Source organism: Maylandia zebra, linkage group LG20 (assembly GCF_041146795.1).
Source record: "Maylandia zebra isolate NMK-2024a linkage group LG20, Mzebra_GT3a, whole genome shotgun sequence".
In the NCBI taxonomy this organism is placed as follows: Eukaryota; Metazoa; Chordata; class Actinopteri; order Cichliformes; family Cichlidae; genus Maylandia; species Maylandia zebra.
The window spans coordinates 13011905-13033670 of NC_135186.1; the positions used below are offsets into that span (position 1 = coordinate 13011905).

The 21766-nt window shown below is 40.4% G+C and overlaps 1 protein-coding gene across 4 annotated transcripts in view; it reads left to right on the top strand.

Annotated features, from left to right (window-relative positions):
• Positions 1-21766, top strand: part of LOC101472406 (plexin-A1) — a 314386-nt gene that overhangs the window by 266106 nt on the left and 26514 nt on the right. For 3 of the 4 annotated variants that reach the window (XM_004570017.4, XM_076877989.1, XM_023153954.3), the window contains exons 20-23: positions 2121-2355; positions 14244-14392; positions 19563-19660; positions 20017-20175. In XM_004570017.4, the coding sequence (XP_004570074.1) occupies positions 2121-2355; positions 14244-14392; positions 19563-19660; positions 20017-20175 (641 nt within the window). The remainder of the gene's footprint in view (positions 1-2120; positions 2356-14243; positions 14393-19562; positions 19661-20016; positions 20176-21766) is intronic. The other variant, XM_004570018.4, reaches the window with a different exon arrangement.

A 21766-nucleotide genomic window follows, 5' to 3' on the forward strand; every position in this document is an offset into this window, starting at 1 on the left:
GGTCAGATTGCAGTTGAGAGTGTTGCATGCTCAGTTTCGGGATCAACACTTGGTCGCTGCGACTACTTGCAGATGTTCACTGACTAGCCACAAGGAGGTTTGTTTACTCTAGTGCTACTGACCCATAAATGCAGTGTTTTAAGCTCTAGCTTTATCACTTTTGATTATGTGGAACACAACTTTAAACTGCTGACTTAAAATACACAAAAAGCAAAATCGCCCCATTGCTACCTAATCGACTTGCATACAGCTGCTAAGAAAATAGGGCCTTATTGTTAGCCTTAGGTGCTGTATAGTCATACCTGTCTTTACAGGTGATAATTTCCAACCATTAAATGCTAAAGTTTATTTATTTATTTATTTTAATCTCACAGCCATGGTAATTGACCGCTAATGGCTAGTAGCGACATGTGAAAACATTGCTATTGCGCAATAAAAATTACATTCACACTCTCCATAGTGCGAGTTTGCTGTGTCCACCAGCTGGTTGCCAATTTAGCTGTCTGCTGTTTGGTGCTGGGCAGGTACATTAGAACTTGGCCACAGAAAAATGAATCCCCATCGTGCAGGAAAGCAGTTATGAGAGCTGCAGGAATCAAAATGTTAAAGAGAATTGGAAACAAGACAATAAATGCTCCATTGAACCAAAAGGGGAATAAATGCACATATGCACTATTAATTGTCTGTGTGTTCATTACTTTGACTAACTCCTGTCACACTGTGGAGCACATTGTTATTATCAAAAAAATTAATTCAGCATTTTTAAATATGTTTAAACTCCTCTCTCTCCCAGGTAACTAATCCCGACTCCTGCTTAAGTTAATTTAGCTCAGTCTCCTTTGCAAACCGATCGTGTCCACACAACTAATTGGGCCGCATAATCTTCCACAAAGCCAGTCTAATTGTCTTTACTACTGCACATTTAATTTGTGGGTATTGACTATGCTGCTATTGATACAACAGCTTCTCTATTTTATTTTTTTTAATCACACTTTGATAATGTTAACATGAAAGTGCACTTACAAGAACTTCAAAGTGCATAATCGCACCTCATATGAATCAGTTATCAACCCCCCTGGTGGATTGCTTGATTTGATGGATTCCAGTCCTGTGTGTGTATATGTATTTTTTTTTCCAATGAGACACACTGTGCTTATGTAAATGTAGTTAGTCATAAAAGAAAAAGAAATGTTTGACTTCCCATAATTACCATGGTTCCTTGGGGAGGGATTTAAATGCTGGTGATTACTTTGTTTGATTACTTATACTGTGTGTGCGCGTACGCATGCAGTATTTAAGTGTGTGGGCCCTGGAAGTGTGTTACGGTTGTTTTATGAGTGGATGTGTGTGACTTTGACACTGTCTGCATCGACCTCTACCGCGCTGCTTTAAAAGTCTCGGTGTATATGTGCTCTAACCCCTATCAGCTTATTAAAGTTGATGGTGATAAACGAGGACATAAACAACAAAATATCTAACCCAAACATCGAGTCTGCGGATAACGCCGCATTAAAGCAAAGGAGCGAGCTAACTTGTGAGATCTTCATTATCAAAGCCCTCTGAATCTTCTCCCCTAAAGGCAAGAATCGAAAACCTTTCCTACACGAAATGTTCAGAGCAGCGATGGTGATGTAAGCCTCCACAGTAAAAGCCTGTCAGAGATCTGACTGTTTAGTCCGAGTACAGAACGGATCAAACTTTAATGATCGTTGTTGAAGAAATTGGGTCAAGCAGCTTCTCTTTCATCAGACCAGCAACTTTTGATCTCTTCAGACCACCTCGTCTATTCTCAAGCCATCTGCTGCTGCAGAAATGACCGCCGGTTGTTTTCTCTCTTTCTCGCTCTCTGCGCTGAGGTGCTACGTGCAAATCCCCAGACTGTGTAGGGGAAAGCAAGTAAATAGGAATTTCTCAGCTCTTAACAACTGCCTTGGCTCTACCTTTGAGCAATGCGCTAAACACTCGCCTCCAACAGTGCAGCTATTTGGTGGCCGCCAGAAGAACACAGGTTTTACCGAGCAGCTCTCTTGTGAACAAGCATCAATGTGTGGGAGGGAGTTGGGGGCATGGTGATGATTTCTGTTTCTTTCTCTGACCACTTATCACTTGTGTGTGTTCAGATCCGTGCGGGTGGGTTTGAGTACTCTCCCGGGACGCTTCACATCTACTCTGACAGCCTGCTAACGCTTCCCGCCATCATCGGCATCGGAGGGGGTGGCGGCTTGCTGCTGCTGGTCATCATTGCCGTGCTGATAGCCTATAAGAGGAAGTCGAGGGACGCTGACCGCACCCTGAAACGTCTACAGCTTCAAATGGACAACCTGGAGTCCAGAGTGGCCCTGGAGTGTAAAGAAGGTAGGCTGTAGAAGCAGTGTGGATCCAGCTTTTACCCTTGCACTATTGGAAAGTAACAAGACCAAAAAAAAAAAGAAAAAAGATGGGGATCTTTCAGCAGAAATAGGATAAAATATAAAATAATCCACTACAGTTAAAAAGGTTTTTAAACTCCAATTTGAATAGAAATCAAATTTTATTACGGTAACTCAATGTGTTTCATCATTTTCAGAATGATAAATGAGTAGTATGATATTTTAGTTATATACAGCTTGCATTTATCTAAAGTGTATCTAATGAAACCTGCCTACATGCTCTCTAAACTTCACAAATGAACATTTCCTACCTTGTTTGTTCAGTAGCTCGAAGCTGTAGTACACAGATGAGATGTTTAATGGGGGTTTAATTTTCTTGCGTGACTACCATGGCTCGCTGGTTTCTCCGTTGGTTGCCTGGAAACTATACAGTGATCATAAAACAGGCAAAGTATACTGGTTAATGTTTTATATGTTACTAGTACTACTATTTAAAGCTAATTTCCTGCTTGTGTATTAGCATGTACAGTGTTTCCCAAACTGCATTTGGGTGAACTGTCCAGTGGTATTAGCAGCTGTCACAAGTATATTTATTGGTTTATTTTAGCTACTTACTTGTTATTATCAATATGTGAGGAAGATGACATCTATGGTCAATCAATGCTCCCTGCTTTCTTAGCTCTTAACTTAGACTCTCTTGTGTCTCCCCTACTGGTTGGATTGCTGGTCAGATTGCTGTTGTGGAGGATTTTATTCACCTACTTACCCAGAGAAGAGTTCATTCCACGGTGTCACATACTCTAATTTCAGCACCTTGGTTGCAGCTAGCTATGCTAGTCCCTTTGTTGCTCTGGATCTAGAGCTGAATACTGAGCTGAAGCAGTATTCTTCCCATATCCTGGAGCAGATGGAGAACTCCAAACTCCCTTTGACTGAAGCGTAGAACAAGGACTATCGTGGGCAGTCTAAAAAGATATTATTGAAGTTAATCTTCAAGCTGTGAGACTCGCTGGAGGTGAAGCTGCAGTTTGATTATTTGTATTTGCAGAGAATTATTACTGCAGAAAATTATCACATTTGCACAATATCTCTAAAACTAGAAACAGTAGCGGTTTTTGATACAGGCGACACGGGCGGTTGCCCGGGGCGGCATCACGGACATCGGCAAAAAATAAATAAATTGCTCGTACTCATGCTGCCCCGACAAGTAGACAAGTAAACAAACAATAAATATAAGAAGAGTAAGAAAATAAATGTACACTTTAGGACCAGGGGTAAAGAGATCAATAACAATTTAAATTTATAATTTACAGTTTGATGATTTAAAGTCTCACACGCAACCTGTCGAAAGGGGAGGGGGGTCGGCTGCTTCCAAATAGAGCGCATTTCATTCATAAAACAGGCTAGGACCGCCACTGACTAGAAACACCCTGTCTCAGAGTAAAGCTATAAATGATAAGAATTATTGAAAATTCTTTATTTATCACTTCTAGGCTGGAATGTTGTAATTCATTATTATCAGGCTATCTTAAATACTCCCTGAAAAGCCTTCAGTTGAATCAAAATGCTGCAGCGAGAGTACAGATGGGGACTAGAAAGAGAGAGCATATTTCTCCCATGTTGGCTTCTCTTCATTGGCTCCCTGTTAAATCCAGAACTGAATTTACAATCCTGCTCCTCATATACAAGGTCTTGAATAATCAGGCCCCATCTTATCTTATTGACCTCGTATTACCATATCGCCCCAATAGAGCACTTTGCTCTCAGATCACTGGCTTACTTATGGGTCCTACAATATTTAAAAGTAGAATGGGAGGCAGAGCTTCAGCTTTGAGCCTGAATTTGAAGGAGAGAGACACCCTCTCTACTTTTAAGATTAGGCTTAAAACGTTTCTTTTTGATGAAGCTTGAATTAAATTATGTAAACCCCTAAACACTGTCACAAAAAGAAACTAAATCAATGGGAGGCGAGAGAGGAATGATTTAGATTTTTTGTCTCCATATTTCTTCCAAGTATATAATAACCCGTTCATCTGGTTAAAGTAGATGGTCGTCACAGACTAGATAAATTACACATTTGCCACTCAAAGCACTTTAGACTTTCTTAATCTTTTTGCACCTGCTCACTGCCTGAGTAAACTTGTTTCAAAGGTCAGCAACTGGCAATGACATCGATCACAGTGTGGGAGTCTGCTGAGCTGAGTGAGTATACAACAACGCTTCCTGAAAATGGCTTTGAAGTTTAATAATAGGAAATGTGCATGCTGAGCAGTGTTAAAGGATATTTCTGCCAGGGTCAAAGCAAGATTGTTATTTTATCTATAGTCATTTATATTTGGTGGTATGACGGTGTTCTGGGAGAGATGAAATATGCCAATAGGAAGCACAGAAGGGCAACAGAAAATGATGATGCAATGTTCAGTATTTTACAGAACAATTAAGCAGAAGCAAATCGTGCTGTATGGATAGCACGAGGTGTTCGGCTCTACTGATACTCAAAGGTGAAACTGTAAACAGCACACAGATGCCTGTCAATTATAGGGAAACCACTGTAAAGCATCTCAGCAAGACGTCGTTCCACCACAAGCCTCACAGCACAGCTCCAGTGCTTCTCGGCAGGAATGGACACCTGTTTTGATAATGATGGTGGTGGAGAGCACGGTCTAACGTGTCAGTCATCTGTCCGTACCTCCGAGTGAAAACACAACTCAACAGCAAGACTGTCAGAAAGACGGAGAGCACACACACGGCTGGAAAGTAGATAGTGTGAGAGGCCTATCTGAGGTCAAGCTAACAAGGGGATTATTTGCAGAGGAGTGAGAAAATATTGTGAGTGAGAAACCGACACAAAGAAACTGGGTTAAAAGAGCGAGAGTCAGCAGCAGAGTGTGGATGACTGATGTGTGGACAATCCAGGTGTTTACACTCAATATAATAACACGGGCACACGCAGCCACGCTACAGAGTAATGATACGATTACACTGCGGTCATGACACAAAGTCGCAACACCTGCCAGGGAGCAGCTGTCAAACAAAACTACACGAGTGTTGTTTTTCAAAGTGCAACATTCTCAGGCCGATCTTTGCACGCGCAATCCTGACTGCGGTGACATTTCCAGGTACGTGTTTCTTCCTTGTCGCGTCGCCTCAGTTTAAGATGTTGTCATTTGTGTTTTTCACGAAACACGACTGGAGAAAGTTCCGCTATTTACAACAGTAGGCCGACAGGCGAGCGTTGAAGTCAACGGGAAGTCAACAGCGCTTGGTTTTCCTAGGAAGTGAAGCATGGCCTCGTTCCCACCCACCCTGAAAGCACCCCGCCCCGCCTGCTGCACTCCCAGCTGGCCTATAGAGGCAAGACAGCGCACATGGGCGGAGGAGCAGATGAAGTGGGCGGTCGGCTATCCCTGTGATTGCAAAAGGAAGTGTGTATGTGTGAGGCAGGGTTCTAACAGTCTTTAGGGGGGGACAGGACGTTTTGGATCAGTCATCTGTAAGAGGTGGATATCACACTGTACACAGCTATAGTGTACTGTATTAGCCATCATGCATACACACATTACAAACCCAACTGCTGACCGGGAAGCATCACTTCTATGGGTTAAAAGACCTGTTAAAGAGTCCCGTATAAAGTATATAGGCAAGAAAATGCAAATGAACTTTCAAACCAATTCATGGTAAGGCATTGTTTACATGCTCCTTTGAGCACACTCAATGCTGTGGCATTTTTACACTTCACTTCCCAGACTTTGTGTTGACTGGGATCTTTTGTGTGTGTTTCTGTGTGTGTGTGTTTACTTATCAGAAACACATGAGCATTTTCCCAGGAAAGACATAGACAGACAGTCCTAACTGAAAGCTTTATCAAAAAGGAACGTTTTAAGCCTAATGTTAAAAGTAGAGAGGGTGTTTGTCTCTTGAAGTCAAACTGGGAGTTGGTCCACAGAAGAGGGGCCTGAAAGCTGAAGGCTGAACCTCCCATTCTACTTTTAAATACGCTAGAAACCACAAGTAAGTCTGAGAGCAAAGTGCTCTGCTTGAGTGATACGACTGCTATGAGTGTTACTATAAGATAAAATGGGGCCTGATTATTTAAGACATCTTATATGAGGAGGGGGTTAAATTTATTCTAACAGGGACCATATGAAAAGAAGCTAAGATGGGAGAAATATGCTGTGTCTGTCTAGTCCCTGTCAGTAATCTTGCAACAGCATTTTGAGCATTTCTGAAGGGAGTTTTTAGGACAACCTGATAATAACGGATTACAATAATTACTGTAATTATAATTACAGAGTGTTTGTTTCTGAAATCCAAACTGGAAGCTGGTTCCACAGAAGAGGGGCCTGAAAGCTGAAGGCTCTGCCTCCCATTCTACTTTTAAATACCCTAGGAACCACAAGTAAGCTACTAGTCGGACAGCGAAGTGCTCCATTACCATCAGTCCTTCTTTTTTAAGTTTTGCATAATGGAGTAGGCGTGTTTTGGCTCCAATGGATAGCTCTATTTGGACGACACTACAGCTGCCTTTCGTGTTGTAGATAGAGATCATAATATATTGAAATATTAGTGTGATGTTGGTAAACAAAAATATTCTCTCCATTTTTCTCATCACATTATATCAAGTGAAACATCCTGAATACTCTCTTTGGCATAAAGCCCTCATTTATTGTCAGCTGCAGTAAACATTGTCTTCTTGCAGAAAAAAATACACTTTTAGATGCAACAGAGCAGAAAATTGGAACTGAGCTACATTTTTTATATAGATATAAAATATCAGATTATTTGAACACCATACCCTGCAGTCACAAAATCTCACAACACATTTAATAATAATAATAATTATAATAAAACAGCACAAATCAAAAAGCTATATTTTAGGTTGTCAGAATTTTACCTGTGGTTAAGTTAGTTCAGTCGGGACCACTAAAGTCAAAAGGAGATTAATATTTCTGCCTGCATTAATTTAGATTTGGCAGCATGGCTCTGTTTACGGACCTTCTCAACCTTCCAAATGTGCATATGTGGAAAACATAAACCAGAGAGAGCAGCAGGTAGACTCAGCACAGAAGACAGGAGGCATCAAAAACAAGATGTACTCACTGGCCAGGTCAGATACCCCTTTTTCCTTTTCTCAGAATAGCTTCAATTCTTTATTCAGCAAGATGCTAGATCATTCTGCAGAGATTTTGGTCCATACTGACATGAAAGCATCATGCATTTATGTAGCCGATTTATTGGCTACACATCCATAATGCAAATTTCCACATAATCCCAAAGATGCTCTGTTAAATTGAGGTCTGCTGGAGTGTGCAAACCATTTGGGTACACTGAACTTATTACCATGTTCAAGAAATCATCTTGAGATAATTTGGGCTTTGAAAAAAAATGTGTTATCCTCTTGGAAGCAATCATCAAACAATGGGTACACTGTGCTCATAAGGAGATGGACATGGTCAGCAGCAGCAGAAACCATCCCCAGCACCTTTACACCACTAATACCATCCTGAACCAATGATACCAGATCATCATGGATCCATGGGTCAACAAGCTGTCTTGACCGTGAATGCACTCCCAAATGCAAGTTGCTGCCATGTGATTAGCTGATTATATCTTTGCTTTAATGAGCAGTTCAGCAAGTGTACCTAATCAAGTGGACAGTGAGTGTATATGACATTAGGTCAGAGAGGATGAAGTGGGGCGCTGGGGTGGATGTTGCAGATGGGCTGCATCTGTGGTCATTGCTCAAGAATCTTAAAAAGTGCTCTAGATGAGATTTGCTGATTTGATTTCTGGAAGTCATCAGCTGATGGCAGGTTGCCATTTAGGTTTGATGATCTGGTGGGATTACAGCTGAGCTTGACTTTGTGGCCTCTCTGAACAAATGCTGCACTTTAATTTTCATCAGTTGTGGGGATGAACAAAAAGTATTTGACCAGCATAATATAATCTGCAGTATGATCATTGCTTTAACAATGTAACAGATAGCTTTAAGATGGCCTTAAGATGTTATGCATACAGTTATTATGTTGACCTTGTATTTCAGGTGCAGTTATGACTATTTTATACACAATGCATATCTGTGCTTATTAAAGAGTAGGAGCTCGGTCAATTAATTGGGGGTCGGAAGCTTTGTTCGGCGCGATGTTCGGACAATCTATTGTGCAAGTGACTTGGAGCCATAGAAGGAATTGCAATACATGCTTACAAAACACTTATATATCAGATCATTTTATATTAAGGTTTTAGTAGAAGTTCTTGGTTAAAACATTTATTTAGTAGAAGACATACACATAGTCTCAGTGAGCCTCTGGTCTAGTGAAAGGTCAGAGGTGCAACAGGTGAATTGAGAAAGAGCATTTGAGGACGAGACACAGACAGTTAAGAGGTGACACAAAGAGCATGTGAGGTCAACACATACACACATTAGTTAGACTTATTTAGAGGAGAGATTAGTTATGTCTCGACAAGAAAGAGGAACAATTCACTTTAAGACAAGAACGGAAAGTACCAGCCATGAAAATAGAAGATGATTTTCTGGGTGAAAAGTCATTGTGGTGTTCATCTGATCTATGTATAAAATGTATCGGTGACGCATGAAGGGGCGTCAGTAAACAAACCCTGATGTTATAAAATAATTGTTTGTGCTTTAGTAAGTCGAAGATCAATTGTTGTTTCCAGTGATCTTCCCACGTGTGAATTAAAATCTTCGTTTGACTTCACCCGGCCGGACCAGTGTGGTTATTTTTCGATCACCTCTTGTACCCTTTCTCAATTTTTGAATCTTAACACAGTGAAAACCAACAAAAAAAGTTTCTAAATTATCCTCGATACTGATTTACAAAAAAATTCCAATCCAACAATCAGAGTCGGGATATTTCTATTAGCAACACTGACATTTTGTCTCTTGTGCTACTTGTGCTTGTCGTATAACACACATTTTAGCGTGTAAAGGATGAGCATTTCACAAGAAATAAACACACTGCACAGTACAGGCTGATGGGTCCGTCATAGTTCAAGAGCCGTTCATGGCCATGGCTGCAGCCGAGGAAAGGTTATGGCCCTGCTTTGAACTGCGCTCGAGGTTTTGTTATGTCTTGTTTTATATCAGCTGATCAGGAGGATATTTTTTGAAAGCGTATTTTTGCTAGGGCTGCCTGCTAAGATGCTTTTAAACAGATTTACCCTTTGGCCAGTAAATAAGAGCCTGATTAATAGATAGAAGAGAGAAGAAGTGGAGTGGAAAATGAAGTGAGGACTTGAAAGAAAACCTACATCTAATTTGTGTCTCCTTGACTATTTTTCAAGCCATTTTCCTTCCCTGTCTTCTTGTCATTCTCTCCTTTGCCTTTATCTTTCATGCTGTGTCTCCCGTGCTGCCTTTTTTTGTCTTTTACCCTTATTCCCAATTACTTATACCCTCAATCCAATGTCTGCTTTCCATTCTCAGTTCTTTACTGCCTGATCTTTCTTCGTCTTTCCCTTTCTTTCCTTCATCTTCTCTGCTTCCTCTCTTCTCTATTTCTCTTGTGGACCAAACAGTCCAATAACAGCTGGGGGAAATTATGCATGAAAACTCATCCGTTGCTCTCTTAATAATTATCCACTCATGCAATTAATTGACTTTCCTTTCCAGGAACTTTGTTTTCTGTCTCCTGTTTCTGCTTTTCTCTCTCCCCAAGCAGGATTTCCATTTGAGATTCATTGTTTTTGGGCCTTTTTTCTGGATAAGTAAAGGCTGACATTGTCAGGACCACGACTCCAAGAAATGGATTTGGTTAACTAGGTTTTTAGCCCTGTCTGCAAGTTAAATATATAGTTTAGTGTTATCTTCAGATCTATGTATACCTGAATGCACTTAGTTACACATAGAATCATGCCGTTATTTTATGCTTTCTCACCCACACATAATAACGTGCCCTTTATTGAATATAACTAAATTGCTGATTGTGTCTGTGTCTTATCATGACTTAGTGTCTGTATATTCTTGTGATTCTGCATTTTGGTCCTCATTTACTTCCTTTGCAAGCATCGTTTTTTTTTAAATCATTGCTGACCTTTAATTCTCAATCCAGATGTCTAGCTCTTTTTCTAAGGTTGAGACGTTTTACCTGAAATCTCTGCAGTGGTTGTGCTTTCTGAAATGCTTTCCCTTCTTTGCCTCTGACAGGCACCTCATCTGACCCATATATAGATATCTATAGTACAGAATCATCTGTGTGACTATCCTTACACTCAGTGTTTTTTGATCACTGTTATGACTCTATCAGTTAGACTGTTACACGTGTATAGTTAGTCAGATTTTTTACCCTAGAACACTAATGGGAGTTTTGTAACACTATCCTTACACGTGGGTGAAAATCACCTGATATTAGTGTTCTTGATTAAAAGATAAAAGGACTTTCATCCATTGGCTAGGGCCAATATTTCACTTGCTACCAAACTACAGGTTAAGTTTAGTAGAAGATCCTGCTATAGGTTAAAATATACACTTTTACAACAGTTTTCATGAATATAACTCACAAACATCAATTTTATGATTGTTCACTTTTACAATAGTCTTACTAATGGCTACTCGCTGTGCTTCAGCAGCAACGTGATAATAAAATATTGTTTTCTTTCAAATACATACACATACATCAATACATATCCATGTAATCATGGATGCTAACATTGATAGTATATGCACATTTGGTGGTACAGTGGGGCAAAAAAGTATTTAGTCAGCCACCGATTGTGCAAGTTCCCCCACTTAAAATGATGACAGAGGTCAGTAATTTGCACCAGAGGTACACTTCAACTGTGAGAGACAGAATGTGAAAAAAAAAATCCATGAATCCACATGGTAGGATTTGTAAAGAATTTATTCGTAAATCAGGGTGGAAAATAAGTATTTGGTCAATAACAAAAATACAACTCAATACTTTGTAACATAACCTTTGTTGGCAATAACAGAGGTCAAACGTTTACTATAGGTCTTTACCAGGTTTGCACACACAGTAGCTGGTATTTTGGCCCATTCCTCCATGCAGATCTTCTCGAGAGCAGTGATGTTTTGGGGCTGTCGCCGAGCAACACGGACTTTCAACTCCCGCCACAGATTTTCTATGGGGTTGAGGTCTGGAGACTGGCTAGGCCACTCCAGGACTTTCAAATGCTTCTTGCTTCTACACTCCTTTGTTGCCCGGGCGGTGTGTTTTGGATCATTGTCATGTTGGAAGACCCAGCCTCGTTTCATCTTCAAAGTTCTCACTGATGGAAGGAGGTTTTGGCTCAAAATCTCACGATACATGGCCCCATTCATTCTGTCCTTAACACGGATCAGTCGTCCTGTCCCCTTGGCAGAAAAACAGCCCCATAGCATGATGTTTCCACCCCCATGCTTCACAGTAGGTATGGTGTTCTTGGGATGCAACTCAGTATTCTTCTTCCTCCAAACACGACGAGTTGAGTTTATACCAAAACGTTCTACTTTGGTTTCATCTGACCACATGACATTCTCCCAATCCTCTGCTGTATCATCCATGTGCTCTCTGGCAAACTTCAGACGGGCCTGGACATGCACTGGCTTCAGCAGCGGAACACGTCTGGCACTGCGGGATTTGATTCCCTGCCGTTGTAGTGTGTTACTGATGGTGACCTTTGTTACTTTGGTCCCAGCTCTCTGCAGGTCATTCACCAGGTCCCCCCGTGTGGTTCTGGGATCTTTGCTCACTGTTCTCATGATCATTTTGACCCCACGGGATGAGATCTTGCGTGGAGCCCCAGATCGAGGGAGATTATCAGTGGTCTTGTATGTCTTCCATTTTCTGATGATTGCTCCCACAGCTGATTTTTTCACACCAAGCTGCTTGCCTATTGTAGATTCACTCTTCCCAGTCTGGTGCAGGTCTACAATACTTTTCCTGGTGTCCTTCGAAAGCTCTTTGGTCTTGGCCATGGCGGAGTTTGGAGTCTGACTGTTTGAGGCTGTGGACAGGTGTCTTTTATACAGATGATGAGTTCAAACAGGTGCCATTCATACAGGTAACGAGTGGGGGACAGAAAAGCTTCTTACAGAAGACGTTACAGGTCTGTGAGAGCCAGAGATTTTCCATGTTTGAGGTGACCAAATACTTATTTTCCACCCTAATTTATGAATAAATTCTTTACAAATCCTACCATGTGAATTCATGGATTTTTTTTTTCACATTCTGTCTCTCACAGTTGAAGTGTACCTCTGGTGCAAATTACTGACCTCTGTCATCATTTTAAGTGGGGGAACTTGCACAATCGGTGGCTGACTAAATACTTTTTTGCCCCACTGTATAAAGTATGAGGCTTATAGTCTTGGTGGCATTACTGTTGAACAGCTCTAGCTCCTAAGTTGTTTCAAGCCAGAACCAATTAGCCACTGAAAAGTACATTTTAAGCATAAATTCCGACTATGAATTTTACACTGTTCATTCAAAACATGTATTTGTGCTGTCTGAAATCCTTGGGCCTGTCTCAATATGCGTACTTGTGTGTACTTGGTACAGCTAAATATCCCAGAATGCATTTCGTTCAAAACCCAAACGCGGCAATGGCAGAGGAGCGCGGCTAAAACCTTTTAAATATTACTCTTTCTCTGTCACAAAATAAACTTTTAAGTTATTTTCAAGCGAGAATGTAGCTGTGTAAGCTTCAAATATCTGCTCGATTTATCAAGATATCATATATTTCCAAACGTCTGTTACCCACCAGCTCCATAGCTAGGGAGGTCGAGGATCACTAGAGCCAGCGAGAGTAGCGGACTCCCGGTACATCGTTTCGAACACACACACACACACACACACACACACACACACACACACACACACACACACACACACACACACACACACACACACACACACATGCCCGCAGTCTTTCACTACTCAGGTTAAACATGATATATAAGTCTCTTAGATAACTTCGAAATGTTAATTTTTGGTTTATTTCAGTGTTTTATTTGTTCCTGAGTAAATGGGTTTGGCTGAGTTGTAATTCAATTCAGAAGGAAACATTTTCACCGGGAACAAAAACAGCATGTTAATACGTGGAGATTCTGGAGGCTGCTTCAAAATGATCAGATTATATTTTAAATATTTGTTCAGTTCTCCTCCAAACCCCAGCAGCTGTCCGTTGTAACTTTTGAGTGTCTACTAAAGTAAAAATAAAAGCGTTCTAATTTCTCACCTGCTTATTTTTATTAAGGTATACATGTACACTACTTTTATTAATAGGGTAAATCGGTTTGGCGGAGATTAAAGTTAAGCTTCATAACATATTAATCACAATTAAATTAAGAAGGGACGGCAGTAAAAACTCCGGACCTGTGACATCGTCAAGTACGCTGGTGTTCCAATTGTACAAATTGCGAGTCCATACTCGTGTTCTCAGCAAGTCCGGACTCGCCGAGAATGCGAGTAAGGACTCGCGTACTTGAGAAATGAGAAAGGGCCCTTGTCTCCTTACAGTGAAATCTAATTTACATTCTCCCACTGGATATTTAAATAAACCTGTAGCAACATAGGTAAAAAGGTTATGCTATGTCCTTCAATCGAGGAAGCTAGCTTATTGATTGATAAAAAGTCAACCTTTTCACTTCCACAATGTTTGCTTTTACATTGCAAAATTATATTTACAAAAGCTTGGGTTTATTTCACTCATTGTGGTAGTTACCATGAAATGAAGTGATCTTATTGTAAATTTCACCAGCTAAAGTGTTAGTATGAGTGATCAATTAAGACTAGCTACAGAGACAGATCATTTGTTGTTCTGCTAACTGGGCAACTTAACACATGATGAAACATCAAGGCAGTGCTACTGTTCGGTCATACAGATAATAACCAATTATCTCTTCTCCATCGATAGCTTTCGCTGAGCTACAGACAGACATCCATGAACTAACCCAGGAGCTGGATGGAGCTGGGATTCCCTTCCTAGACTATCGGACCTATGCAATGAGAGTTCTTTTCCCTGGGATTGAGGACCATCCTGTGCTCAAGGAGATGGAGGTACGGGTCAGTACACCACCGACCAAACTTGAGACTGAAACAAACTAACAATGTATAATCAGCTACAGTAGAGGCTTTACTAACAAACTAACACCAAACATGGATACATACAGCTGCTGCTTTACTTAAAGTAGTTCACCTAGTTTGACAAAAGTTTGCCATAGAAGTATTCTGAAAGTTCTGTTTATCGGTATTAAAACTGTCCCACTAGCTTTACTGCTGGAAACTTGTGTAGCATTATCCCATGACACGTTTCATCAAAGGAAGGACTCTTAAAAAGCCTGAGATGTGACAAGAACTCCAGATGCTGAACACCTTAAAGCAATGACATAACCTATATTTTACCTACTTCGTCTTAATGTATTCAGCTTGTCTCAATGAATGTGAATGAATTTTCAAGAGCCATAGTATCATCATTAGTCGGATCTCAAGGGACAGAAACTCACCTTATTCTTTTGATGTAGATAAAAAGAGTTATACAGTAAGTATTGCTTTGAATTGACTGAAAAAGAATGTTATGTAAGAGATGTTAAAAAAGATGCAGGAAAGGCAAAGGGGAACAAAGCAAAAAGAAAATTAGATTCACAGTTCCTAGGATTGTTGTTGGCATTATAAATCACTGTAAAGTTATTAAATGAACCAGTATATGCAAACTCCTTGCCAGCACAGCCAAATTGAAATAGTGAACCTGATTTATAAAGACGTCTTACCGCTGAGACCAAGGGAAGGAGAATTAATAGTATGTCAACATAAACTACTCCCCTCCAAAACTAAAAACCAGAGAGCCAAGTTTGCAATCAGCAGTATCATTAAGATGTAGAATCTGGTGCTGCTCCATTGGCTTTGATTGGAGCGCTGACTTTTTGGAGTCGAAGAGTAATTTGTTTGACCTTTTACAGCTTAATTTAATCGCTCTAATCCAGAACGTTGATTCATATTGTTAGAAATAAAATCCCCCTGGGTGGTGTCATAGCTGCCATTGGTATCTCTTTTTTTATTCCTTTCTGTGATTCACCCCGAGTTATTTTTGAAAGACAACAATTTTGGCTATGAGCACAGACTATCAATCTGTATTTACAAACTACAGATAATGTTAAATCTGAACGAACAGAGTCCTTAGAGCATCTAGAACAGCAGGAATGTAGTAGTGGGAAATGTACTTTCTTTCTTTTGTTTCCTTCTTTGCTTTCCCTTTGTGTTTCTTTAACAAGACAGTTTAACAAATCTAAATTAGTTCCAAGTCAGAAATTTAATTAGGTTGAAAATCATTTTCTTTTGTCCCAGTGTTATTTGTATTGAAAGAGCAGCCTAACATAGATGTTGATTAAATATATATATATATATATATATATATATATATATATATATATATATGTGTGTGTGTGTGTCTGTATATATATGATTTGAATATATGAAATTTGGTTCAATTTAGGCTTAACAGAGCATTTTATTAAGACACAGCAATGTGTTTCATTATGCCCATGATGGAATTAACAGCCGCTAACTGTTATAATCTCTGGCAGTGAGGTTAGATGAGAGATTTATCTTCATCAGAGCTTAATAAATCCAGGTATTTTGAAGGAAGCAAACCAGATCCAAAATGGAATCAGTTATTGGAACCGAGCCGCTATACAGATTGCAATTTCTGAAAACCCACTTTGCTACTATAAGGGCTAATATTCCAGTGTTTCTATTTTTCACTCATGGACTCTCCAGATCTGGAAGTGAGGCCATGCCAAAACCTGCATTCTTTCTTGTGATTTTCTTTCTCACATTTCTAAATTATAGTGAACATATTGATTGACAAGTTCCTGCCATAGGAGTGTGTAGAGTCCTTTGTTTTCTATATGAGAGCCACTCCTCCCATCGCAATACACCTTGATGACAAAAGTGCTCAGCTTGAGGCTTCTCGCCAACATTTCACCGTAGACCACAGTATAAAAGATGGACAGTGACATCATCTGCTGTTTTCTGAAGTTCCGTTAGGAAGCTTCAAGATGAGCATTTCTGCCGTTGAAGATAGGCAGGTCTGACTGTGAATCGACTTGCTGATTAACTAATGACTTTTCAGTCACAAGTCATTAGACCATGGATAATCCTCCATTTTTATATTTTTTTTAATTTTAACATGTCCCAAAAGTTAGTCCATAAACTCATCAGGAAAGCATTTACCAACATTGTAATCTCTTAATCTGAAGGTTGCCGGTTCGAGCCCCAGCTCCGACGGTCTCGGTTGTTGTGTCCTTGGGCAAGACACTTCACCCGTTGCCTACCGGTGGTGGTCAGAGGGCCCGGTGGCGCCAGTGTCTGGCAGCCTCACCTCTGTCAGTGCGCCCCAGGGCGGCTGTGGCTACAATGTAGCTTGCCATCACCAGTGTGTGAATGGGTGGATGACTGAATGTGTAAAGCGCTTTGGGGTCCTTAAGGACTAGTAAAGCGCTATATAAATACAGGCCATTTACCATTTACCATTAAGGCAGAGGGCTGTGATCCCATGGACCTCTATAGCAGTGTTTCTCAACCTTTTGGAGCCACGGCACATATTTCACATTAGAAAAATCACAAGGCACACCACCAAACAAAATGTCACAAAGACCATATTGATCATTTCCCCCCGCGCACCAGGTGTAGTGGAATTGGCTCAGGTTGTCTCCATTATACTTTTTTTGCTTTCTTCTGACCATTCGCATGCTAGGGCCTTCATCTGGGTCAAAATTAACACTTTTGACAGTGTTATATGTTTAAAAGTAACCTAGTCAGTTTTGAAGATTAACAATGGCTAACACTGAGCAGTGCTGGTTTTCTAACACTGGAATATTTCTAACATTTTGAGTTATTTTCCAGTGTTAGAAAATTAGCACTGCTCAGTGTTAGCCATTGTTAATCTTCAAAACTGACTAGGTTACTTTTAAACATATAACACTGTCAAAAGTGTTAATTTAACACTCAACAGTGTTGTATTTAACACTCAGAGGTGTGGACCTATATAGACACATTTTGCTGTGAGGATACAATAGCTTCCAGGATCTCAATAGAATATGGAAAATTTTATATTTGTATAAAATTAAGAACTTAACTTTCCCCTGCCGACAGTCTCTCTGAAAGCAGCTGTCCTAATGTGATTTGTATGTGTACGTATGCTCATCACAGTTAGATTTACTCTACATTGTTTTAGGATTACATCACAAACAGAACATGTTTAAACTCCGTTTTCCATAATCCAAAATCCCAAAAGTGTGAGTACACCTTTAACTTTGGGTGTCAGGCAGGCACAGAGGTAAAAGGTGCTTACGTATTTTATTGTTATGTCTAGACTTCCTTCCGTAACCGTCTGTATTGCCCCCAGGGGTTGCCGCTGTAATCCAATGACTTGGGTAAACCAATGCTCCTAGCTTTATTGCACTGCGTGACTGCTCTCACCCTAAGCTTGACAGCCACGTGACACACCTACACACACACATCCAAGCATACACACACAGTCTTGCAGATTTGTGAATCTACAAACCTTAAATCTATCTTGGAAAAATTGGTGAAGACCCTGCCTGCGCAGTATGTACATGCAACTCCATCTGTCTAATCTCATTCTATCTCGCTCACACTCCCTCTTTTTTCCAACACGCACACACATGCGCACACATTGCACTCACCATCCACCCTGGAGGCCGAGAATCTCATTTAGCACTTTACAGAGAGGCCCAGACACTTTATTATTGCATGTCGGAGGAGAGAAAGAATAGATGTTACAGTGGTACAAAAGGATGACGACAGAAAGTAGGAGAGAGAGGGGGAGTGGTAGATGTGATGTGTGTGTGTGTGTGTGTGCAAGGATGACACACAAAACCAAGGAGAGAGGGAGAAATTAAAACAAGAGAGAGAGTGAGAGAGAGAGAGAGAGAGAGAGAGAGAGACACCAATGATGTGAAACAGTCAAAAATAAGTGCGAGAGAGAGAATTAAAGCGATGAGGAAGATGGAGCGAGTGAGCGTCAGAAAGGCATCTTCAGGGGGTTTCGCGTGTTGTTGATAAGTAGTGACAGGTGCCAGCCAGTGGAACAAGCAGGGTGCACCTCTGTACCCAACCCTGACACACACACACACACACATACGCAATGCTGCTATGCCCTAATGCTTCATCCTTCCTTCTACTCCTCTCCATCTTTTCCCTCCCGCTCTGTTTGACAGAGGACTCCCTCTCATGCTCGGCTGGTTCAGGCTGGTCTGATTAGACTTTCGACATTCTAAGAAAGTTCCTTAAACTGATAAAAAGCCAGAGTTCCCCATGTGACAGCGGGTTATTAAAAGATTCAGTTAAGGGCGTTTAAGTAGTATAACACATTCACCCCACTAGCAGGTGTGATTATACCAAACAAGTAGAGTTTAACCGCTAACATCGCAGACAGAGATAACGTGTGAGATGGCTAAAGCTCAGGACCGTAAATTCAAATTCTCGTCTTATCCATATTCAACTGGAGGATGCTTTGAGCCACGCGCACACACCCCAGACCCCGATGTCAAGAAGACAATCGTGTCAAAATTGTCCGCTGAAATCATCTGAAGTGGAACACGCCGCACGGCAGCACAGCAGGAGAGGAGAGTAGCCAATCAGTCTTACCTCGCTGTTTAACAAGCCAGTCTGAGCTCATCATATGTCTGCTTGCAGATGTGTTCGGAATCTCTCTTTGCCCAGAGTGAGTCATAGATTCATTACTTGTACTGTGCGTATCGCAATCTTTTGTGATATTGTTTAAGGAATCCAAAGCTTGAGGAGTCCTATTATGCTTATTGGTGATTGTATGTTTTCCTTTTTGGACTACTAGAGCAGCTTTCAGTGTTTCACAATTCAAAAATAGCCCCTGAGTACATTCACTGTCTGAAACAAGCTGTTTCAGCACCCCTTCCCTTTTAAGCCAGCTGCTTTGTGATCAACACAAGACTTAAATAGTAGGTTCGGGGAGCTTCTGTGCTCACAGCCAGCGCTATGTTCCTGGGACCATATAAGGAATATTCACTGATATCATACAGACCTACTAATTTTAAAAAGTCTTCGAATCAGAGCAGCCTGAAGCCTGAGCCTTTGCCTCACCGCTATTACTTTCACATACCTCTGACCTCATTATTTGAAGTGACCTCTCATGAAGCAGCCCTTTAACCCTGTCTACAACACCCAACATCTCCAGGTCCCTGCCAATGTTGAGAAGGCGCTCACCCTGTTCGGCCAGCTGCTGACAAAGAAGCACTTCCTGCTGACGTTCATACGAACCCTGGAGGCCCAGAGGTTTGTCATTATTTACTCGTATATTTCATAAGTGTTCTTCATTTTTAGTAATATGGTGGGAACGTGTGCTTTTACAAACATGAATGCATCAAGAAAAAAAGAAAAGAAAAGCAAAGGTATGTTTATGAAAGCAGTAACACATTTTAGGAGCTCTACAGTTACTGTAAGGCACTTAGCCAAATGTTTTATGACTAAACAGAGTTTAATTAAGATAAAATGTGCATTAATATTTAAATGAATTGCTATGAGGTTAACGGCGCGTACGTATTTCCAGGAACAATTCAGATGGGGCCAAACAAAAACAAGGTCAATCACTTGTAAAGGATCCTTTTTTAAAACATTGAATGTATTTGTAGGTCATTTTCGATGCGGGATCGAGGCAATGTGGCGTCTCTGATCATGACGGCCCTGCAGGGGGAGATGGAGTATGCCACCGGGGTCCTGAAACAGCTGTTATCCGACCTGATAGACAGAAACCTGGAGAGCAAAAACCATCCCAAACTGCTGCTAAGGAGGTGAGGAAGTAAAGCCAGCATAAACATATTATTTAAAAAGGGATATCTCTTTAATGTTTCTGTTTTCTTTTGTCTAATTTTACTTTTTCATTTCAAGTATTAGTTTATATCAAACTTTGACTGCAAATGGACCGGATCTATATTTCTGCTCACTTTGCTCATTAAAATCATCATCATCTTCCAGAAAAGCAATATTAGCATAACGGACAGTTATGCTAATATTAAGTGTTCAGTTTTGACAGTCCACCTTCTGAAAGCTGGAAATCAGCAGAATATCACAGGTTAACGTCTTAACCTGCAGGAAATCGTAGTTTTTAACCAGTCATGGTTAGCTAGCTTTATACACTCACACACCACTTTATTAATGCTGACATGTAATTCTCACAAATATCTGATCACATGGATCAGCTCAGAGCGCTTAGGCATGTAGACATGGGCGAGACGACCTGCAGAAGTTCAAAGTGAGCATCAGAATGTGGAGGAAAGGTGATTGTGAGTTTGAGAAACTGCTGATTTGCTGGGACTTTCCAACACAAGCATCTCTCGGGTTTGCAGAGAACAGTCCAAAAGCAAGAAAATATTCAGTGAGCGGCAGTTCTCTGGGTGTACCAGATGTATGTGCAAGTTCTTTATCAAAATGGTGATATTTTTCATTCTGAAATAGAACTACTGCGATCCACGAATGTTCATGGGCTGTTTTACAAAAACGCATGATTCATTTTTGATGAAGATGCTAAATGACAGATATTTACTTGCATTCTTAAACAGAAAATCAGTTTCAGCGGTTAAACTTTATGCTTGATTCTCAGAGAAGTTTCAGTGTGTCGGCTCAAATTTGGGTACAAAGATGTGAATTGAGTAGTTTTCAATTTTAAACGAGTTTTTCGCAAATTTCTCAAATATTTGTGTTTTTTTGTTTCCGTGACAGATGCTCTAATCAATTTGATAAGCACTCTATTGTCTACGGGGATATACTTTTATTTTGTTAAAACGGTTTTAGGAAAGACTTATCACAAAAATCCTCATGTCCATGTCAGTTTTTTCGGATAATTCTTTGGAAATCAAGAGCAGCTCCTTCACTCCAACCAGATTTAAATACTGTTTTTGTAATGAGTACCATATGATGTCATTCTTTCTGCAGAGAGTTCAAATGTACAGCAAATACAAAAATGCTGCCAAAGCACAAAAACACAAGGGAAACAGAAAAAATGCCACAAAAGAAACAAATGGAAGTTTTTCGGAAGACAATAATGTGACGGACCAGCTGCGGAAGTGAAAAGCTAACAGAAAGCATCTTAAAGACTTATAGGATCTACGATACTGTATCAATATTATATAATGCGAACAACCTTTTTATCGCCGTCACGACGAGATGAATCCTCCTCCTCTTTGAAGTGTGTCTCTCTGCGATCCTTTTGCTTTCTGTCACTTCTGCAGCTGTTCCGTCACATTTTTGTGTCCCCAAAACACTTCTGTCGTGTTTTATAAAATGTTTTTTTCATTGTGTTTTATTTAACTTCCGTTGTGTTTCACATGCTTTTGCAGCGTGTTTCTGTTTGCTGCTGTTTTCTTAAGTTGCAGTACAGATTTG